Source organism: Chrysemys picta, chromosome 1 (genome assembly GCF_011386835.1).
Source record: "Chrysemys picta bellii isolate R12L10 chromosome 1, ASM1138683v2, whole genome shotgun sequence".
NCBI classification, from domain to species: Eukaryota; Metazoa; Chordata; order Testudines; family Emydidae; genus Chrysemys; species Chrysemys picta.
The window spans coordinates 64,596,967-64,620,331 of record NC_088791.1 but is presented as its reverse complement, the minus strand read 5'-3'; the positions used below and the strand labels follow the sequence as shown (position 1 = coordinate 64,620,331).

At 41.9% G+C, this 23,365-nt stretch overlaps 1 protein-coding gene across 14 annotated transcripts in view; it reads left to right on the top strand.

The window, feature by feature from the left end:
- The window catches only part of GRIP1 (glutamate receptor interacting protein 1), a 564,775-nt gene that overhangs the window by 209,958 nt on the left and 331,452 nt on the right, over positions 1 to 23,365 (top strand). For 3 of the 14 annotated variants that reach the window (XM_042852294.2, XM_065558558.1, XM_005295545.5), the window contains exon 1: positions 7,814 to 8,336. The exons of 5 other annotated variants lie outside the window; for them this stretch is intronic. In XM_042852294.2, coding sequence (XP_042708228.1) covers positions 8,204 to 8,336 — 133 coding nt within the window. In that variant the 5' untranslated portion in view covers positions 7,814 to 8,203. Of the gene's footprint in view, positions 1 to 7,804; positions 8,337 to 23,365 lie in introns of those variants that run through there. 6 more of the 14 variants (XM_042852436.2, XM_042852397.2, XM_008170959.4 and 3 more) reach the window with 3 other exon arrangements.

Sequence of the window (23,365 nt, the reverse complement as noted above, 5' to 3'; positions counted from 1 at the left end):
GAAGTGTTGTATTTGGCAGTAACTGTTAATAGCTCCATAGTTAAAGCTCTGGTGAGACTTGCAGTTATAACTTGGGGGTAGAAGTTAGATACACACCAATTTTTGTATCTCTAATGATATTATTCCACTTCCTCTAAATATACAGTTTTCTGGAAAGTTAGAAATAACAGTAAATCTGTTCAGTGTTTTAAAAGTAACAGCTGTGTGAAATTGGAGGGCTGGTAACTTGCATCATTTTTGGATTGCTGTAGCTTGGTTTTAATACTTGAAGCTTTAGATGTGCAGAAGTCCCCCACAAAAAACATACATGGTCTAGTACAAAATAATTAAAATAAGGATATTGGCAATATTAGTCATTGCTATTGGTATTTATACAAAGGGGAACAGATGAATAAAGCACTTGTCAGCAAATCAACTAGCTCTTTGGCTAGAGTCCACTGGAAAGCCCTATTTATGCACCTTCGATATGAATAGTTGTTGTAGTCATACACTAAGGTGTATCAGTAGGGCCCGACCAAATTCGCGGCCGTGAAAAATGTGTCACGGACCATGAAATCTGACTATTGTAGGGGAGACCAGATTTTACAGAGTTGGGCAGCCGGAGAGCAGCGGCTGCTGGGAGGGAGCCCAGGTCTGAAGGCAGTGTCGCCGACAACAGCAGCATAGAAGTGGGGTGGCATGGTATTGGGGGAGGGGGGTTCGGTCACTTTTTGGGGAAGGCAGGACTAGCCTTACAGGTGGGCGAGTGGGCAACCGTCCAGGGCCGCATGATGGGGGGGGGAGGGGAGTGCTGTGGTCACCCCTCTCCTCCCTTCCCCCACCCCCCAGCCAGCCCAAGGCCACTTTAACTCCCAAGCGCTGGACTCTGGGTGCTGTCCTGGACAGGCTGAGGAGGGACAGGATTTCTTTTTTCCTCTGCATGAGCCACTCCTGAGGTCGGGTTAGACCCATCTCCAGGAACCTCCCATGGTTGCAGGAAGCTTGGTGGCTGCTGGCTGGGAGTCCAGCTCTTAAGGGAGTGTGGCTGCCATAGCAGTGCAGAAGTGAGTGTGGCATGGCATGATATGGTATTTCTACCCTTGCTTCTGAGCTGTTGCTGGCGGTGGCGGTGCCTTCAGAGCTGGGTACCTGGCCAGCAGCTGCCCTCTGGCTGCCCAACTCTGAAGACAGCAGCACAGAGTATGGGTGGCAATACCGCGATTCCCCAACAATAACCTTGTGACCCACTCACCACTCCATGATCCTATTTTGGGTTGGTACCCCCACAGTTACAATACTGTGAAATTTATGATTTAAATATCTGAAACCATGAAATTTATGATTTTTAAAATCATATGACCGTGAAATTGACCAAAATGGGCACTATGTATCAGAGTATGGGCTCCCTCCTGCCCAGCTTAGAAATTGCACAGGTACCTGCCCTCAATCTTCTCATGCCTTACAAGGAGTGCAAGAACCTCTTCCCAGCTGCTGGTCTCCCTATCCGTTTGCAGCAATATATTTCAGTATATTTTTTCACTACCTTGCTAAGTTAGCCATACACTTGTGCACAATGAATCCTTCCTTAGCTATGCACTTTACAAGCTTAGTGAGGAAAAAATCTACTGTGCAAGCTCAGTATGCAATTTTCAAAAGCTCAAAACTTAAAGTAAAACCAGTTTTCTTTAGAAAATCGGCAGGCAGTTGGTGTGCTAGAACTGCTGCTTATTACACGATGCAGTGTTGTAGCTGTGTAAGTCCCAAGATATTAGACATGATGGGTGAGGTAATATCTTTTCAACTACTGTTGGTGAGAGAGACAAGCTTTTGAGCTACCCTGAGCTCTTCTTCAGGTCTGGGAAAGGTTCTACAGACCTATATCAGTACAACTGCATTGCTCAGGGGTGTAAAAAACCCACACTCCCGAGTGACGTCATTATAGCAACCTAACCCTCTTGTAGACAGCACTACCCTGACAGGGGAGAGCTTCACTCACACCCACTGACCTAGCTACCGCCCCTCAGGGAGGTGGATTAACTATGTGAATGGGAGAACAGTCTTCACTAAAGCACTGTACATGAACTGTAGCACTTTCAGGAACATAAGCCCTAAGAGTGTCACAGCTAAATACAAGATCAAGATTAGCACACGCAGTTAGCACATATTTTAAGGGACCATTCAAGGTGAAGTGGCCCATTAACATTGCTGTAGTCACAGGACAAAAAAGGAGGTTATTATATCACAGAGTGTTGAAATAAGCCATAAATGCGGTGTCTTGAGACCCTGATTTTTAGTGTCTGGCAAAGCTATGAATTTAAGCTCCCAGGCTCATCTTTTGAAAATGTTGTTCAGGTTTCCTTTGAGGATGAGGACTGATAGGTCAGATAGAGTGATTGCTTTGTGATTGCATCCGAAGAAGTGGGCTGTAGTCCACGAAAGCTTATGCTCTAATAAATTTGTTAGTCTCTAAGGTGCCACAAGTACTCCTGTTCTTTTTGCGGATACAGACTAACACGGCTGCTACTCTGAAATTTGTGAAAAGTGTTCACCCACAGGTGATAGGGTGTTTTTTTCTCTGAACATTTTCCTGTGTGAGTTCATTTGAGAGCATAGTGATTGGTTTCACAAACACAGATGTTATTGAGGCATTTAGTGCACTGGATGAGGTACACCGCTTATTGTGATAGGCATGTGCAGGACCCATCATAGGTGCCGACTCTGTGGTTGCTGAGCACCCACTGGTAGCCCCCATAACAGAACATCCCCCACCCCCCAGCACCTCCTGCCCACTGGCAGGCCCCATAGATCTGTGGTTCCCCCTCCCTCCTAGCGCCTACTGCCTGCCACAGATCAGCTGTTTCACGGTGTCAGGAGGTGCTGGGGGGAATGGGGGAGGACTGAGGGCACAGCACACTTGGGGGAGCGGGAAAACTGGGCAAGGAAGGGGTGGAGTGGGGCCTTGGGGGAAGGGGTGGAGTGGGGATGGGGCCTGGGCGGAGCCGGGGGGAGAGCACCCCTTGGCAGATTAAGGCACCTTTGGGACCCATGGATCTTGAAAGGTGTGTTGTGAGGGTGTTGATCATTGTAGCAGTGGAGATATGTCTGCAGGTTTTGCATCTGTTGTTCTGGCAGGGGCTGGTGCCACTCTGAGTAGGTGTGTTCTGGTTAAGGTTGCCAGGTGTCCGGTTCTCAACCAGAATGCACAGTCAAGAAGGGACCCTGGCAGCTACGATCAGCACCACCAACTGGGCCATTAGAAGTCCGGTCAGCGGTGCTGCGGGTCTAAGGCAGGCTAGTCCCTAGCTATCCTGGCACCGTGCTGTGCCCTAGAAGTGGCCAGCAGGTCTGGCTCCTAGGCGGGGAGCCACGGGGCTCCGCGCACTGTCCTTGCCCTGAGCATCGGCTCCACACTCCCATTGGCCAGGAACTGTGGCCAATGGGAGCTGGGGTGTGTGTGCCTGTGGGCGAGAGCAGCGTGCAGAGCCTCCTGGCCACCCCCCCTCTAGGAGACGGACCTTCTGGCCATTTGCGGGGTGCAGTGCGGAGCCATTAGCCCTGCTGCACCACTGACCAGGAGCCTCCCAAGGTAAGCCCGAGCCCCTGCCCCAGGCCTGAGCCCCCCCAAACCTGGAGCTCCCTTCTATACCCCAAACCCCTCATTCCCAGGCCCACCCCAAAACCTGCATCCCCAGCCAGAGCCCTCACCCCCCTGAACCACAACCCCCTGCCACACCCTGAACCCTCATCCCCGGCCCCACTCCAAAGCCCATACCCCCTTCTGCACCCCAACCCCCTGACTCAACCCACAGTCCCCTCCCACACTCTGAATCCCTTGGTCCCACCCCCCAGCCCGGAGCCCTCTCCTGCACCCCAGGGTGTTCAGTTTTGTGCAGTTAGAAAGTTGGCAACCCTAGTTCTGGTCTGTGTGGAGCTTGCTTCTGATGATGAGTTTGGAGAGGTTGGGGAGTTGTTTGAAGGCCAGAAGAGGAGGTTCAGGAAAGATTTTTTTAAGATTGGGTCCCCATGGAGTATGGGCTGTAGTTTGATGATATGGGTCTCTGTGTGGGATGGTAGATGACAGCTAAGGGTGTGCATTTGGAGGGGTTTATTTTTATATTGAAGCTGGGGAGCCCATTCCATGATGTGAACTACTTTTCTGGTGCAATGTCCTTGTTTTAGTGAAGACGGTTTTGAGTGTGTTAAGGTACATAGCCTGGACTTTTTCCTTGGAGCATATTTTGTGGTTTCTGAGTGCTGGGCTGTAGATAACAGATTCCTTAGGGCTTGTCTATACTTACCGCGCTGGTTCGGCGGCAGGCAATCGAAATTCTGGGTTCGATTTATCGCGTCTTGTCTGGACGCGATAAATCGAACTCAGAAGTGCTCCCCGTCGACTCTGGTAATCCTGCTCGCCGCGAGGAGTACGCGGAGTCGACGGGGGAGCCTGCCTGCCGGGTGTGGCCCGCGGTAAGTTCGAACTAAGGTACGTCAACTTCAGCTACGTTATTCACGTAGCTGAAGTTGCGTACCTTACTTCGATTTGGGGGTTTAGTGTAGACCAAGCCTTAGTGTATTGGGATGGTAGGTCTGATGATGCCAACTTCTTCATGGGCCACCTTGAAGAAGGATTTCTGTACAAACGCACCATGAAACCAATGATACACCTGAGATGCGTCAAAGATATTTTTATCCTCTGGACAGACAACTTAAACTTCCTCAGATTTCCACCACAATTTCAACTACCATCGCCCATTCATTAAACTCTCTCTGGAACACTCCCACACTAGCATCTACTTTCTGGACAGCTTGATCAGTTTCAATAATGGAATCCTACAGACAATCCTATACAAGAAACCCACAGATCCCCACACCTACCTTCATAGATCTAGTAACCACCCCAAAAACACCAAGAAATCTGTTATCTACAGCCAGCCACTTTGTCTCGCTTATTACACTAGTTATGATTGTTTTGTTACTTTGTCTCCTCCTATTTGTTTTCTCAACATATTATCTCTAGTCATGGGATTGACTGCAAGCTCTTTAGGTGTAGACTGTCCATGCATGTACAGTGCCTAGGACAATGGGACCCTCATCCCAGAGTGAGGCTCATTGTTACAGCAGAACTAATAACAATAATAATAAAGAGAGGCCCATTTCCTCAGTGAAGGCCACATCCATGCCAAATTTCAATTTTCAACCCTTAGCCACTCGTACTGTAGGGCAGTTAAAAAGTCTCAAAGTTTGTTTTATATTGGAGAAAGTTATGTTTTCTTCACCCCCTCATATTTAAAAATAGCTGAACCATTTTTACTTAGTTGCTTAAAAAAAAATCACCATTAAGTAGAGTCCAAGTCTTGCCGGGGGGGGGGGGGGGCACTCCATGAATTTTGGTAAGTCATCACGGGCTGCAGATTTCTACTATATTAATGGAGGGGGTGCAAGGTCTAGGAGGGAGTTTGGGTGCAGGAGGGAGCTTTGGGCTGGGGCAGGGGATTAGGGTACAGAATGGGGTGCAGGGTCTGGGAGGAAGTTTGGGTGCAGGAGGGGGTTCTGACCTGGGGCAGGGGGTTGGGGTGTAGGAGGGGGTGCGAGATGCAGGCTCTGGCCGGGAGGCACTTACAACAGGTGGCTCCCAGCCAATGGCGCAGCAGGGCTCAGGCAGGCTGACTGCATGATGTGGCCCCACGCCGCTCCCGGAAGTGGCCGACTGCTGCTGGCATGTCTCTGCGCACCCCTTGGGGGGAGGGGGCAGCGGGTCTCTGTATGCTGCCCCCTCTGTATGCTGATTTCCAGCCAATGGGAGCTGTGAGGACGTTCTGGGGGCGGGGGCAGCGCATTGAGCTGCCTTCTTCCCTTCCCTCCGCCCCCAAGCCAGAGGCACGCAGAGACATGCCAGCAGCAGTCGGCCACTTCCGGGAGCGGCGTGGGACCACGGCAGGAAGGCAGCCTGCCTTAGCACCCCGCTGCGCCCTGGGACTTTTAGCAGCCCGGAGATTGCGAGGGGGCAGCCAAAGACCCCGGCGGGCTGGACAGAAATATTAGACGGGCTGGACAGAAATATTAGACGGGCCAGATCCAGCCCGCTGTTAATATCTTATTGAAAAAGGGATTGGGAGAGAGAGTTATAGACTGGGAGTACGTAAGCAATAATAATAATAAGACCTAACTCTTCAGGGGCGTCTGCCTCTCCTGCTATAATACTCTAAATATTTGCAGAAAAGGTGTCACAATTTTCATTTAATATGTTTTGTACTGTTTGGAAGCAGAGTAGCAAAAAAGGGAGAGAAACTAAAACGCTGGAGGATGCAGTGATCTGTTCATAAAAATACCTATACAAAGTTTTATTACTTTTTAAAAAATGTGACATTATGTTGTTTTCCATCATCTTATCACGCAATCTCAGTGTTCAGGAATGTAACAAAAAATAATTTCCATATGAGAGCTATGATACTTGGCTATGTCTGTACTACAAGCTAAGGGTGTGAAGATTCCCCTGCTTGTGTACAAATACTCCCAGGAGCTTGACAAGAGCTAGCACAAATATAAATAGTGTAGCAGCAGTAGCATGCATGGGCAGTGGCAGTGAAGACATGGCTTAGCTGTGCCAAGTAGGTGCCCTCTGATTTCAGGAGTGTTTGTACAGGGCATAGCTCAGTTCACCTCTACTGCAGCTACACTACTGATACTCACACTAGTTCTCATTGAACTATCATGAATATATGTACGCAAGCAGGAGAATCACACTCCTAGCTCGTAGTGTAGACATAACCTAAAATGAATTGAATTAGTGACTTGTTCATCAAATAACTATAGTGACCAGGCTTTCAAAGTAAATAATTGGGACTCCTCTCATAGGGTAAGGAGGAACAGGATATGTTCCGGTGATAGGTAAGTAGGTACAAAATAATTTGACTGATGTGATTAATTGCATTCCAAACATGCAGGGCCAGCTCCAGGCACCAGCTTGCCAAGCAGGTGTTGGGGCGGCCACTTCGGAGAGGGGTGGCACGTCCAGCTCTTCGGCGGCAATTCGGCGGCCGGTCCCTCACTCCCGCTCGCCGCGAAGGACCTTCTGCCAAATTGCTGCCGCCGATCGCGATTGCGGCTTTTTTTTTTTTGTGCCGCTTGGGACGGCAAAAACCCTAAAGGAGGGGAATTTTGCCAAAAACGCTTGTGAAATTCCTGTCTTATCTTAGAGAATAATTGTGGAATGCAGAAACAAGTGGTCAGAAAAATGTGAGCACCTTTTCAGGCTTTTTGCTTACAGAACAGAGTTCTGCTTCATGTCTGGTTGGTTTGCTCTGTTTTTTTTTCAAGTTTTACAACTCAGCTAGGATTTTAGATGAGTACAGTAAAGGGTAGGCAGTACGGTGTGGTCATGATGTAGCTTGCTTTGTTTGCATTACTGTATAGCTGTGCTGGATCTATAAGGAGCCTGTCTGTGAAGTGCATTTTAATATTTAGATCAAACAATGATTGGAATACATTAATGCCCTGTGGGTAAACGTGTCATTTTTAAGCAGCTGCCGAGCTTTCTCCCTGCTGCTCCAATTAACACATTCAGCGCACACACTTGTCGGTGAGTAGGCTGTGTATATGGATTAAACCACTTTTGTTGTTTATTCATCCACCATGTGTGGTATCGGAAATGGATCAGCGTGGTTAACATTTTTAAAGCAAATGAAATCAAATGAGGTCTTGAGCATGTGCCACAGTAAACATCAGGGTAGTGATTAACAGGCTACAGAAAACCTGTTTTGCCTTCAGATATGGTTGAGTCCATTGACTAACATGTATCCCCGCCCCCCCAGCTCCTCTTCAAATGATGAAGACATAGGGTAGTGAAATTTTAGTGCTGGGATTCCTCTTGCTGTCAGGCAGATCTTCTGAACTTTGTTCTGTTTTGTCTAAAAGCTGATTGTGATCAAACACTTCTCTTTATTTCCTCCTTTACCTTGGTTGCAGTATTTCAACATAAAAACAATGGATTTGATAAAGATCCCTTTAAAGGTAAAACAAAATGCTTTGTCATAACTGAAACTGTTGGGGCTTTTTTATTTTTTTTTTATTTTTTTTTTTAAATGGTATCAGAGTGGCTAGTGAAAGGGTGCAGCTCTCCATCTATATTTGCTGTTCGTTCATGCTCAAACAGCTTTTTGTGAAGCTTAGCTGCTAAGACCAGCAAAAGGTAAACTGGACTGATAACTGTGCGCTGGTGAAAGAGATGGAACGTTTCTTGGGCTTTGTGAAGCAGATAAGAAGATCGAGAAGAAGAAAAGGCAAAAAGTATCGACCCGAGGAGGATTACCATGAGGGCTATGAGGATGTCTATTATTATGCTTCAGAGCATTTTCGAAGTAAGCACGGTGTAACCTAATGTTTTCTTCTTGTGATAAATATTCAATGTTGTTTTTAATTACAAATTGCTAACACTGGATAGATATCTACGTGTGAGCCTCATGCAGGTATTACAAGCATTAGACAACTATTATTTATTTGTCTAAATTTGCTGGATTAGATAGAAAAGCTATAGTATTGTAGCTTTCAAATCAAGCAGGGTCTGTAGAAGTGGTTAATATTTCAGGTGCAGTTAATTGATTCTTACTGTTGCAAGCCTTTTGTTAGAGGACTTTGTGTTGTAAACAGATATGATAATCTTTTTAGAACACTTTTATATATAAATATAACTGCATTCATATTTCTACTACACTGCTTTTTAAAAAATAATTGTTCCTGCATAAGTTCAAGTTGATGATTAATATTTGTTGATTGAAAGTCTGTCCTTTGTGTCTGGACTGTGCCCTGATCTTTACAGTAGAAAGTAACTCAAGTGGGATTCTTTGCTGCTGCATGTTCAGAATTGCTTCAGGAATTAAGTAATCAGGGTTCCCTCCCCCCCCTTAATTTGCTGTCAGACATCTGCAGTAGTAGCTATAAATCAAAATAGAATGCTTGTTTTTAAGACCCCTGCAAAAACTGTATTATAAACTGCAATGCACTTGAATAATTCTCTGTACCTGTCAGTGTTCTGAGTTCCTGGTCTCTCTCTGACTTATCCCAATGGATTGGAAATGCCTGAGGGGACAATGGGAGAGAAGCTACTCACAGACGTCTGAGTGTATTATGCCATTCTCTAACGGAAGGTGTTGACAGTATAATCAGTCATGCACAAAAATTATTTTTAAATAAGGCTGCTATTCTTTTGACCTATGATTTGGGAGCTTTGCTGCAAAGAGTTAGTATTCTGCATTTTCCTGGCAACTTGAAGCTTAAATGTACTCTTACGTGTGTGTACCATTCAAGTAGCTGTCAGTTTCCTTTTCCATCACTTACTCTTGTTTCCTTCCGAGTAAAGTATATTATGAAAAAATTATGATCTTTTTAGGGTTAAATGCTGAAAAATTGGATTGTAATTTAGAAAAAAACAAGTTTCTTCTTTCATGGAACTGCACATAGTAAAAATGACTTAGACATAGTTCTGATCAACTGCATCAAACTTTTTATGCTGGTCAAACAAGATGATTCACTTTTGGAAAATATTCTAATATTTGTTGAATATATGATGTGTATATTTTGTTTGAGTGTTTAATGGGGCTGTCCTTAGAAATATTCTCTGACCTTTTTTTTATATGTGCTTATTGTTACACAAATTACATTAAAGTAATGTATATGATTTACGTGCAACTGATTTGAGATCTGTTAAGCAAAGCACTTTCTTTTTAAAAAACATTATCATGGCAAGGTACCATCTTACAATTGTGTAACTCTACATCAGGAATATCAAATTTAAAACTATAAAACATTGTAGATTTTTAAAATGAAATAAGTTAATGAAAACATGCAACTTTTTAGCTTTCTTCTGCTCTTAGTGTCACGCAAATCACATGACTATATATCAAATCAGTTGTGTTAAGCTAGTGTTTCCCTAGCAGATTGTAATAGAATATATTTTAACAAAAACAACCAAGCAAACCAACATCAAATGTATGCACCTATGATTTTATTAGCTAATTTTAAAAAAAAATAGCATGAGGCAACTGTGTGAATGGACCAAATGCTTAATAGTGATTACTCCTTTCTTTTTGACTCCTCTTACTAGAATAAAATGATAAATATTTTTTCTACATACTTTAACCTGCCAAGGTCATGTACACAATAAATATTTTCAAGTGTGTGGGTAGGCAGTTTTGCAACTGGCATGTTCTCTGCCACTTTCATCAGTACTCATAATCCAGAGTTAAATAATCACCTAAAACATAATGCATAGTTCTGCCGTTGGATGCACATGGGGCTTGCAACTTCAAACAGCTACTTAATAAAATGTATTACAAGAGACTCAAACTCTAGAGATTTGACTGTTCATCAGTCATCAAATACCAGAGTCTTTTATTGAGATATCTCATCAAATGTAATTGCTTCTTAATGCTTCTTTTGTCTACTCTTTCAAGTACGTTATGTGTCACTGTTTTGGTGAGTAGGTGTGATGTTCACTTAAATTATGTTGCACATAATGTCAAGGAATGCTGCTGCTATTGCTAAAACGTTTGCTCTTTAACCTGCATTTCATGTAATTTATAAAATTAAATGTACATTCCATGTTTAAATATTACTTAACTATGCACCAGCAATTCACTGTTTACAGTGCAGGTTAAGAGGAATGACAAACCTTTTAATAATGATTCCTTTGGCATTCCTTTATGGTTAGAAAATTCTTTGCATTGTTGAAAAGATCTTCTACTGTATTTACTGATACAAATGTCAACAGCTCAGAGGAAATAGTGTACGCATTTCTTTTATGCCCTCTTCCTATTTGGACTTTTATGTCCAAAGAAATGTAAACATTTTAATTCTACTTAAATTTACCTAATGGAGCTGAGGATTCATTCAAACAGTAATTTCACATGTGCAGTAATATCTCTCATGTTCTACTTGATATTACCCAGTGTATTTTATGTACACTGTTTAATATGAAATGCAAAAACTGTATTAAAATAACTCTAGGATCAAACAACCACACAAAAAGCAAGAAAATAGAGTTAAAAATGGAATAGGCCTCTGGGGATTTTGGATAAAAGTTGACCTTATTCTGTCCTTAACGTCCCCTTTTGTGCCTGGATATTGTAGCTCATGCTAGATGGTATATAGCATCGCCACTCTTCTGAAGCCCTCTTCATGGAAAACCAGGTGAGCTATACTGCTTCGGCACAATGGGGTGAAAGAAGGGTAGTAATAGCGAAGACTCCCCTGGTAAAAGGATGGTCCCAACTTTGAATTTCCCCCTTTTTATCAAGTTTTTACTACAGCTCTATTTAATTTCATTTTCTTTAAGCTTTATTCATAAAAGGCTAGCCTTATTTTGAGATGCCGCATGAGCTACATTATTTTTGTTAGAGGAACGAGGAATACTTGTGGCACCTTAGAGACTAACAAATTTATTTAAGTATAAGCTTTCGTGGGCTAAAACCCACTTCATCGGATGCATGCAATGTAAAATACAATAGGAAGATACACACACACACACACACACACACACACAGAGAATGTGACAAAATGGGTGTTGCCATACCAACTATAACTAGTGCAATCAGTTAAGGTGGGCTATTGTCAGCAGGAGAAAAAAACTTTTGTAGTGAATTGCAGGTGTCACATTCATTTAAATGAGACGTAACATTGTGACAATAACGGATAATGAAATTACTGCCCCAGGTACTCAGAAAACTTGATGCTTATTACATAAGATGCCTGAGCAAGTGTTATATTCATCTTGTGCACCATTAAAACTCCACCACCCAACCTGTTCCTTTTAATGAAACTTTGCATAATAAAAATCCTTTATTACATTATCTAGACTGTTTCTGAACAGTACAAATGTTACATAGTAGAGCTTCTTGGGACATTTTTGACATTGAATTATATTGTTTCGCCAAAACCAAAACATTTCACAAAGACATATTGGTTTGATGAAGTTTCTAATGGGAAGATTTCTGAGTTCGAAGGCAATCTATTCACTTCTGACCAGAGAGGAAGGCACACTAATCAGGAACTTATCCTTTTCAATCTGAAAATGGAGGGTTCCACACCATTCTGTTTTGTAAAAAAAAAAAATACAAATTTTCATTCCAATGCATAATATGGCCATACTGGGTCAGACCAATAGTCCATCTAGCCCTGTATCCTGTCTTCCGACAGTGGCCAATGCCAGGTGTTTCAGAGGGAATGAACAGAACAGGTAATCATCAAGTGATCCATCTTCTATCTCCCATTCCCAGCTTTTGGCAAACATAAGCTACGGACACTTCAGAGCATAGTTTTGCATCCCTGTCCATCCTGGCTAATAGCCATTGATGGACCTATCCTCCATGAATTTATCTAGTTCTTTTTTTGAACCCTGTTATAGTCTTGGCCTTCACAACATCCTCTGGCAAGGAGTTCCACAGGTTGACTGTGCGTTGTGTGAAAAAATACTTTTTTGTTTGGTTTAAACCTGCTGCCTATTAATGTCATTTGGTGACCCCTAGTTTTTGTGTTATGAGAAGGAGTAAATAACACTTCCTTGTTTACTTTCTCCACACCAGTCATGATTTTATAGACCTCTGTTGTATCCTTGCTTAGTCGTCTCTTTTTCAAGCTGAAAAGTCCCAGTTTTATTAAATCTCTCCTCATATGGAAATGGTTCCATACCTCTAATAATTTTTTTGCCCTTTTCTGTACCTTTTCCAATTCCAATGTATCTTTTTTGAGATGGGCAACCAGATCTGCACATGGTATTAAGATGTGGGCATACCATGGATTTATATAGAAGCAATATGATGTTTTCTGTCTTATTATCTGTCCCTTTTCTAATGATTCCCAACATTGTTGGCTTTTTAGACGCCCGCTGCACAATGAATGAATATTTTCAGAGAACTATCCACAATGACTCCAAGATCTCTTTCTTGAGTGGTAACAGCTCATTTAGATCCCATCATTTTGTATGTATAGTTGGGATTATGTTTTCCAGTGTGCATTACTTTGCATTTATCAACATTGAATTTCATCTGCCATTTTGTTGGCCAGTCGCCCTGTTTTCTGAGATCGCTTTGTAACGCTTTGCACTATGCTTTGGACTTAACTATCTTGAGTAGTTTTGTATCATCTCCAAATTTTGCCACCTCACTATTTACCCCTTAATAAATATCATAACCTTGAAAGTTGTAACTTAATGGAGTTGGCATCCTCTAACCTTCTCTATTACATAGTCAATACGGAAGCACCATTTAGTTTTACAATTAAAAAAAAAAAACCTACTCAGAATCCTGAATGATCTATGATTTTTGCCTCTGTCAGCCAACAAGTTTCAGCAGATTATAGTTTGAAATGGCTGATACTAAATTGTGAAAAATAAAACTTTGACAAAATATTGTATTTGTAGTAACACTGCCCTAGTGGCATTTGCAATATAAAAGGATCACAGTTTGGCTTCTGAACTGGGCTGTAACTTTCATTGCAGATGGATTACGGAATGTTATTTATTGTTTGTATGCTCAGTACTCAGGACAGGGTAATACCAGAAGTAAGTATATAACTAGCCTATGCTACAGTTTTGTTAGACTCAAAAAAGCATCTGCTGGTGACCATGATATTAGGTCTTTGTGGAGACGATGGTTTTAAAGGGGGGAAATTTTAGGAGAATTTCACATCCTTATCTCAGGTGCAGAGGGAACTACTACAGGATATACAATAAACAGTTAGTAAAAATTATGTAGCATTATTGCACTTTAGCTCTAAAAGTACTTTGAAAAGTAGGTAGGCATGTGCTTAGCTATTTCTCAATGTAAACTCAAAAGGCTCCAGTTTGTAGAAAGTAAATGTATAACTATAAGTTCTCATTTTAAGACAAAGAACATTGTGTGCATGTTTTGTTATGTTTTGTTTTTTCTCAATTCTTATACATGTCAGATTATAAAATTTGCTTGTTTACATTTATTAAAGATTAGGCCACTGGATTACCAGAAATCTCACAGCATAGCATGTATAATTATATAAAGATATGTAATATTTCTTTTGATGCCTTAATACTGTTTTTCAGAACAATAAAATATTTTAGAGAGACACTTTGGCCACTTCCCCCAAAAGCCATTTTTAAGTGATAAAGCAGAAATGATGATGCATTGTTTGCTGTGTCAATTATTTAACTGATTTACGTATTTTTGCCTCATTAGTACAAACCCATATAAGTAATTTTACCCACATGAGTAAGGTCAATAAAATTATTTGAGTGGGTAAAGTTACTCACATATCTGTTTGCAGGATCAGGAACTTATCTGGTAGAAAATGTCATATCCAAGTGGCAATCTGTATGTCAAAGTTTAGCCTGCTGTCATTTGTAATGGTCAAGATATTTAATACTGAAAGTTAAGACTTCTAAATGAGTAGTATTAACATATTATGTAAAGATTGTGTAGCATATACTTAATAGTGACTATTAAAATTTAAATTATTTGGTAGTTTCAGAATATCATTCAATATTCAAAAACACCAAAGAACACCAAATAGGTGTGTGTGGGAAATTGCTAATGTACAGAATGGTCATACATGAGTTTTTGTGCTTAACAATAAGTATGTGCTTAAGTGCCTTGTTAGATCCATGTCTAGCTAAGCACTCACTTAGGGAACCATAAAAATGCTAATGTTACAACAGTTTGCCAAACCTGATGATCTGAAATGTACAGAATTAATTCAGAGACAACGTGACCATTGTGTGTACAAAAATTAATTGGATCAGTTAGATGTTTTCAAGCTGAAATCTGCCTAAAGCTGGCATCAGCTACTTGTAATGGAAACTCAGGCCCCGGTTCTGAATTGGAGAACTCCATCCATGCTAGAGCAAATCTTTGGTGAAAAAGAAGACCTAAAGGCCTTTCCAGGGGATATAGATGCAAAATGAATAAATTTGAGATTGAGTCAGAAGTAGCAGTCCTCAGGCTATCTGGAGGGCCACATGGTGCTGACTCTTCTCCTTGTTTCCAACTGCTTCCATGGGCTCTTTGTCTGGCAAAGAGGAGCTTGGACACCTTTAAAGGCACCTGGAAATGAGGAGCCAATTTAGCTGTCTTTACTAGGTACCACTGCTACCAGAACTGCTCTCAGGGTCAGCTGTGGGATTGTGGGATGGTAGCCACCAGCCGGAGACAAATATTGAGGGGAGAAGGGAATGAAGCATCAGGGAAGTATGTGCAGTGAGAGAAGAGCAGTCCTTGCCAACAACGAAGTATGCATGCAGTGAGACAAGGCGGAATTAATATTAAATAGGGTGACCATATTTCCCAAAGAGAAAACAAGACACCCCCAGCCACTCACCTGAGGCCCCCCCTTTGCTCTTGCTGGTCGCTGAAATCCTGCTCCCCCCACCCCCTGCAAGGTTGTTGCCCCTCACTGGAACCCTGTGGGGACCCCTCTATACTGGAATGTTCTCTCCCCCCCCCAGCCCTGCCTCTTCCCCCCACAAGGGGCTGACATTTCCGCTTGTCCCCCACATGGTTCTCTGCATCACGCCTGACTTTTTTAACAAAGGTGGGTATTTGTCCTGTTTGCTAACTTGATCAGTTGGCAAGAGCAAGAGCAAATGGGACAAATGCCTCTTTTGGGGGGAGGGGGGGGGAGTGAGTCGGGACAACCAAGACAGGGCTTAAAAAAGGGGCTATCCCGGCCAAAACGGGATGTATGGTCACCTTAATATTAAACTTGTGATAACCCCTTGTAATGTACACTTTGGGAGGTCAGGGAGAGACCCTCTGCAGAAAAACTGCAAAGGTTAAGGGAGTCTTCTCAGAGAATAATGTGCAAGACTATGGCATGAACTTCTGCCACTAGGAAAATCTTATATGGAAATGTCTTTGCATTCCCTAACCTGACACTTGAAAAATAACTTTGTGCTGATAAAGCTAATTAGGTCAAATTGTAGACCAGACCTATTATCAAAATAACTCGAACCCTAAACCTGTACTAAGGAAAGTGACATACCTCAGTTATGTGTTCTGATTTTTGTTTTAAATTCTTATTGGTTAAATCACATATTACTTGCTAATGACAAAGGTTAGTCAGCTTTCATCCGCATAGGCAGTTATTTATCACCAATCTGTTCCTAAATGTTAGCAGAGGCACATATATATTATATGTTAGCAGAGGCACATATATATTATATTATATTATATATATATTATATATATATATATTAGGGCTGTTGATTAATTGCAGAGTGTTGTGAGTTCAATCCTTGTGGGGGCCATTTAGGGATCTGGGGAAAAAATCTGTCTGGGGATTGGTCCTGCTTTGAGCAGAGGGTTGGACTAGATGACCTCCTGAGGTCCCTTCTAACCCTGATATTCTAACTCATGCAATTAACCCCAAAAAACGAATCGCATTTAATTGCAGTTTTAATCACACTGTTAAATAATAGAATACCAATTGAGAGTTATTAAATATTTTTGGATGTTTTTCTACATTTTCAAATATATTAATTTCAATTAGAACACAGAATACAAAGTGTACAGTGCTCACTTTATTGTTTTTTATTACAAATATTTGCACTGTAAAAATGAGAAACAAAAGAAATTGTATTTTTCAATTCACCTCATACAAGTACTGTATTGCAATATCTTTATCGTGAAAGTGCAATTTACAAATGTAGATTTTTTTTGTTTTGTTACATAACTGTACTCAAAAACAAAACAATGCAAAACTTTAGAGCCTACAAGTTCACTCAGTCCTGCTTCTTGTTCAACCAATTGCTAAGACAAACAAGTTTGTTTACATTTACGGGAGATAATGCTGCCCACTTTTTATTTACAATGTCACCAGAAAGTGAGAACAAGTATTCAGAAGGGACTTTTGTAGCTGGCATTGCAAGGTATTTACATGCCAGATATGCTAAACATTCGTATGCCCCTTCATGCTTCGGCTATAATTCCAGAGGATATGCTTCCATGCTGATGACACTCATTAAAAAAATAATGCAGTAATTAAATTTGTGACTGAACTTTGGGGAGAATTGTATGTTCCCTGCTCTGTTTTACCCTCATTCTGCCATATATTTCATATTATAGGAGTCTCAGATGATGATGTTGTTCATTTTACGAACACCTTCACTGCAGATTTGACAAAAGGCAAAGAAGGTACTAATGTAAGATTTCTAAAGATAGCTACAGCACTCGACCCAAGGTTTAAGAATCTGAAGGGCCTTCCAAAATCTGAGAGGGACGAGATATGGAGCATGCTTTCAGAAGTTTTAAAAGAACAACACTCCAATGCAGAAACTACAAAACTCAAACCACCAAAAAAGAGAATCAACCTTCTGCTGGTGGCATCTGATTCAGATGATGAAACTGAACATGTGTTGGTCCGCACTGCTTTGGATTGTTATCGAGCAGAACCTGTCATCAGCATGGATGCATGTCCTCTGGAATGGCGGATGAAGCATGAAGGGACATATGAATCTTTAGCGCATCTGGCATGTAAATATCTTGTGACGCTGCTGCAACAGTGCCATGCAAACTCCTGTTCTCACTTTCAGGTGACATTGTGAACAAGAAGCAGGCAGCATTATCTCCTACAAATGTAAACAAGCTTGTTTATCTCAGTGATTGACTGAACAAGAAATAGGACTGAGTGGACTTGTAGGCTCTAAAGTTGTGCATTGTTTTATTTTTGAATGCATTTATTTTTGTACATAATTCTACATTTGTAAGTTCAACTTTCATCATAAAGAGATTGCTCTACAGTACTTGTATTAGGTGAATTGAAAAATACAATTTCTTGTTTTTTTAGAGTGCAAATACTTGTAATAAAAAATAAATATAAAGTGAGCACTGTACACTTCGTGTTTTGTGTTATAATTGAAATCATTATATTTGAAAATGTAGAAAACATCCACAAATATTTAACTAAATGGTATTCTATTATTGTTTAATGGTGTGATTAATATCTTTAATCACACGATTAATCACGATTAATTTTTTTAATTGCTTGACAGCCCTTATATACATTGTGCAGAGGAAGGCTGATAATTTTAGAGCAGCGGTTGTCAACCAAAGTATGCATACCCCTGTGGGTATGTAGAGGTTTTCCAGGGGGTACATCAATTCATCTAGATAATTGCCTAGTTTTACAACAGGCTACATAAAAAGCACTAGTGAAGTCAGTACAAACTAAAATTTAATGCAGACAATGACTTGTTTATACTGCTCTATATACTGTATACTGAAATGTAAGTACGATATTTATATTCCAGTCGATTTATATGGTAAAAATAAGAAAGTAAGCAATTTTGCAGTAATAGAGTACTGTGTCCCTTTTGTATTTTTATGTCTGAGTATATAAGCAAATAGTTTTTAAGTGAGGTGAATCTTGGGGGTACACAAGACAAATCAGAAGAATCCTGAAAGTGGAAAGACTGAGACACTGGTTTAGAGTTCTCAGTACACATTATCTCTATATCTGGGAATTAAAGCATTTTTGTTTTGTTTTGTTTTGTTTTAGATCTTGTTTTCTTATACTATAAAATTAAAGGGAAAATATCCAAACTAGTTTACTTAAAACATTAAGCTAAACAATGACCAGAAAGAACCCCAAACTACTACAGATCTGTTTTTTGACTTGTATAACTTCACAGATTAAATTTTCAAAACCACTCTGTGTTGACCTCACTCTGCTCCTACAGAAGTCAATGGGGGAACTTTGTCATGGACTTCAATGGGAGCAGTTAGAACTAACTGCTAAATTCTGCTGGGAACCCAAATTATGTTGCTTTGCACTGCAAGATAGACTTTATAAAGGGAATGCCTAAAACTTTGCAGTTATGGTAGCGCTATTGAGTTCTGTTAGAATGATAATAGCGGTGATCTACGTTGCTGTATAGGTATTGTAAGCAGGGCCGGTGCAAGGATGTTTCGAGCCCTAGGCGAAACTTCCACCTTGCGCCCTCCCCGAGCCCTACGGCAGCTCCCCGCCCCCCCGGCCCGGGGAGCCGTGCGGCAGCTCCCCACCCCAGCACACCTCCTGCTCCACCCCCTCCCCGAGCCCTGCGGCAGCTCCCCACCCCCCCCTCGCTCTGAGGCCCCCCCCCGGTGCAGCTCCGACCCCCCCTGCCCTGAGGCGCCCCACCCCCAGTGGCAGCTCCCCTCCCTCCCTCTCCCACAATCTCCATTTCCAATCAGTCCCTGTCCCCACTCACTCCGGCTCCTCATCTGATCTGTCTGCTCCTCACCTCACACCCCTGATCCCAATTCCACTCTTCCTCCCTCAAGCTTCTTGTCCCAATCTACTCCCTCTGCCACATCCCCCACCTTAAAGTCTGTCTCTTGAGACCTCTGCATCCAATCAGGCCACTTCCTCCTCCACATTGCTTGGGCACCAGAAGCATTGAGAGTACAGGGGAGACAGACTCCCTTGGTCTCATTTTTTTTGCCAGGTGTCACAGTGGCCAACAACAGCCCATAACAGTAATTATAGGGAAAATCCACTGTGCCTCTGCAGCCCCACGATGGAGTGTGCTATGTACAAATGGCATCCTGAGATAGTTTAGCCAACAAATTAATAAGTCTCTATTGAGCATGTGCAAACTGCCCCCCCCTCCCCCGCCCCCGTCCCAAAGTTTATAATTCAGCCAAATTTGCACTGTTTTTCATGGGGAAAGCAAAAGGCACATCCCTGGTGTCAGGATGACCCCCCCGACAAATTTAAAGTCCCTGCCCCCAAAGAATGGAGACGCTAGAGCCAGGGCTGGCTCCAACGTTTTTGTCGGCCCAAGCCGGGAGGGGGTGGGGGAAGGGAAGCCGCGATTGGCGGCACTTCGGTGGCAGCTCTACCGCCGCCGCTTCATTCTTCGGCGGCAATTCGGCAGTAGGTCCTTCCCTCCAAGAGGGAGTGAGGGACCCGCAGCCGAAGAGCCGGACGTGCCGCCCCTTTCCGTTGGCCGCCCCAAGCACCTGCTTGCTGTGCTGGTGCCTGGAGCCGGCCCTGACTAGAGCTTCTCAGTGAAATGGCTGTTTGCATTTTTTAAGGAAGGAAAATTTCAGCCTAAAACATTTTAAGTTTGGCAATATTATAAGCAAATGAAAACAAGTTCTTATAATATAAAGTATTGAAGAACCTTAAATATAGGTAGCACTATCAGCTTTGCTTATAATATATTTTAGTGGCTGAACAATATCTATATAAGATAAATGACAAAATATTTTAAAGATAAACAGCTGCCTATTCTTTTTGATACTATACTATACGATATAAAGGCATGGCAATTATACCCTATTGAAGAAAATAGTAAAAATCCATTCAATCTTTGGAATTTCAGAGCAGGATGGCTGTAGCAGAATAGACACTTTACCTACTGTTTTTTGTCTATCAGCGTAACTTTAGTTCATATAACTCAGTGTCAAAATCAATTCAGAGTATCCAGAGAGAAAAATAATCCCATCATTTTATATGCATGATGTAAGTTCACATATCGATGATAAATACTTGCACTTACACATTCACCACATGAAACAGAAAGTTCAATGGCTGGCCACATCTCTAAATTCCCTTGTTTGAAATTGGGTTATCAGAAGAAGCTGATATAAATATATTGGACAGTAGGAACACATTGACTGCTCACTATTCTAAATGATTAGATGTGCAGTGTCATAGCAGCAAAGTAATTTCAAGAGAAGAGTAGCTACAGGGTGACATTTCTTATAAAAATATGTTTCTTGAGCTAAGGCATATGAAAATCTTTATTTCAATAGACAAGAAACAAGAGTTGGACTTGAGGGTGAAAGAAAGAACAATAGTACTGATAGTCCACATTCCTAATTGTTAGCAGAAAGAAGTTCCAATAGCTAGTGCAAAAAATTGAAGTACTGATGTCTCAGCCTGTTATCATTGTAGGCTTCTTAAAACTACATAAATAAACCAGTCTCCTTTAAATAACTATATGGAATAACTATAATAGCGTAAATCCAAAGTTCTATTAAACATGCAATACAGGAAAGATTACTTTTGTTCCCCCAAGTGACCTTCAAGACTTGACTCTACCTAGCACAACAGAAGTATGGTTTTCCTACCTGCAGAGAACTACACATGTTATGGTGTCTCACTGACCAAATTGTATTATAAAACTGCATTGCTTAAGCAAGGACTCTATATAAATTCATATTTAATTAAACTACATAATTCATCTGTAGTTACTATTCAAACATTCATACACATCTGTGAGCAAAACAGAAGACAAAATCCTCTTGGCTAGAAACATTTGATAAACATAAATGAAGATATAAAATAGCACATATTTTCTCCACACTTCTTTACTGTTTGGACCATGGAAAATGTTTTACAGACTCTTTTAAAAAGACTCATAAGTTTCTAAGACTTTCCCTTTTATAACAGCCTCCTAACAATCTCTATCTGTAAATGAGGATAATAGTACTTCCCTAACTCATAGGGCAGTGGTCCTCAAACTGTGGGGCATGCCCCCTAGGGGGGCACAGAGGAAAGTTCAGGGGGGCAGACAGCAGGGCCAGGGCCAGCCCCCACGGGGGGCAGGGAAAGAGCGGAATGCCTCCAGCCCCATTCCGCCCACACACTAGCTCAGCCTCCAACCTCATTCAATCCCCAGTCCTGCTCTGCCTCTAGGACCAGCTCCACCCACAGAGCAGCTCCAACCCCAGTTGCAGCTTCACTCTGCTGCCTGCTCCACCCCCAGAGCAGCTCTGACCCTAGCTGCAGCTCTGACCACAGCCCCTTCTCCAGCCCCAGCCCAGCTCTGCCCTTATTCCCTCTCTGCCTCTAGCCCCAGCTCCACCCCTGTCCTCAACTCCACCTTCAGCCCAAGCTCCACAGATGAGGAAGCCTTGGCTGTGCAGTAATTCATGGCTGAGGATGTTAGGGAGATTCCCAAACCTGAGCCGTCCTTTGTAGCTGACAAATCTGAGGAATTGTCACAGAGTGAAGTGTTACTAGAGGAGGTTTTGGAATTAACTGATAAACATAACAGGAACGAGTCACTGGGACCAGATGGCATTCACCCAAGAGTTCTGAAAGAACTCAAATGTGAAATTGCAGAACTATTAACTATGGTTTGTAACCTGTCCTTTAAATCAGCTTCTGTACCCAATGACTGGAAGATAGCTATTGTAACACCAATATTTAAAAAGGGCTCTAGAGGTGATCCCGGCAATTACAGACCGGTAAGTCTAACGTCAGTACCGGACAAATTAGTTGAAACAATAGTAAAGAATAAAATTGTCAGACACATAGAAGAACATAAATTGTTGGGCAAAAGTCAACATGGTTTCTGTAAAGGGAAATCATATCTTATTAATCTATTAGAGTTTTTTGAAGGGGTCAACAAATGTGGACAAGGGGGATCTGGTGGACATAGTATACTTAGATTTCCAGAAAGCCTTTGACAAGGTTCCCTCACCAAAGGCTCTTATGTTAATTAAGTTGTCATGGGATAAGAGGGAAGATCCTTTCATGGATTGAGAACTGGTTAAAAGACAGGGAACAAAGGGTAGTAATAAATGGTACATTTTCAGAATGGAGGGGGTAACTAGTGGTGTTCCCCAAGGGTCAGTCCTAGAACCGATCCTATTCAACTTGTTCATAAGTGATCTGGAGAAAGGGGTAAACAGTGAGGTGGCAAAGTTTGCAGACGATACTAAACTGCTCAAGATAGTTAAGACCAAAGCAGACTGTGAAAAACTTCAAAAAGATCTCACAAAACTAAGTGATTGGGCAACAAAATGGGAAATGAAATTTAATGCGGATAAATATAAAGTAATGCACATTGGCAAAAATAACCTCAACTATACATACAATATGATGGGGGCTAATTTAGCTACAACTAATCAGGAAAGAGATCTTGGAGTCATCATGGATAGTTCTCTGAAGTCGTCCACTCAGTGCGCAGCGGCAGTCAAAAAAGCAAGCAGGATGTTAGGAATCATTCAAAAAGGAATGGAGAATATCTTATTGCCCTTATATGAATCCATGGTACACCCACATCTTGAATATTGCATACAGATGTGGTCTCCTCATCTCCAAAAAGATATACTGGCATTAGAAAAAGTTCAGAGAAGGCCAACTAAAATGATTAGGGATTTTGGAACAGGTCCCATATGAGGAGAGATTAAAGAAGCTAGGACTGTTCAGCTTGGAAAAGAGGAGACTAAGAGGGGATATGATAGAGGTATATAAAATCATAAGTGGTGTGGAGAAAGTAAATAAGGAAAAGTTATCTACTTGTTCCCATAATATAAGAACTAGGGGCCACAAAATGAAATTAATGGGCAGCAGGTTTAAAACAAATAAAAGGAAGTTGTTCTTCACACAGTGCACAGTCAACCTGTGGAACTCCTTGCCTGAGGAG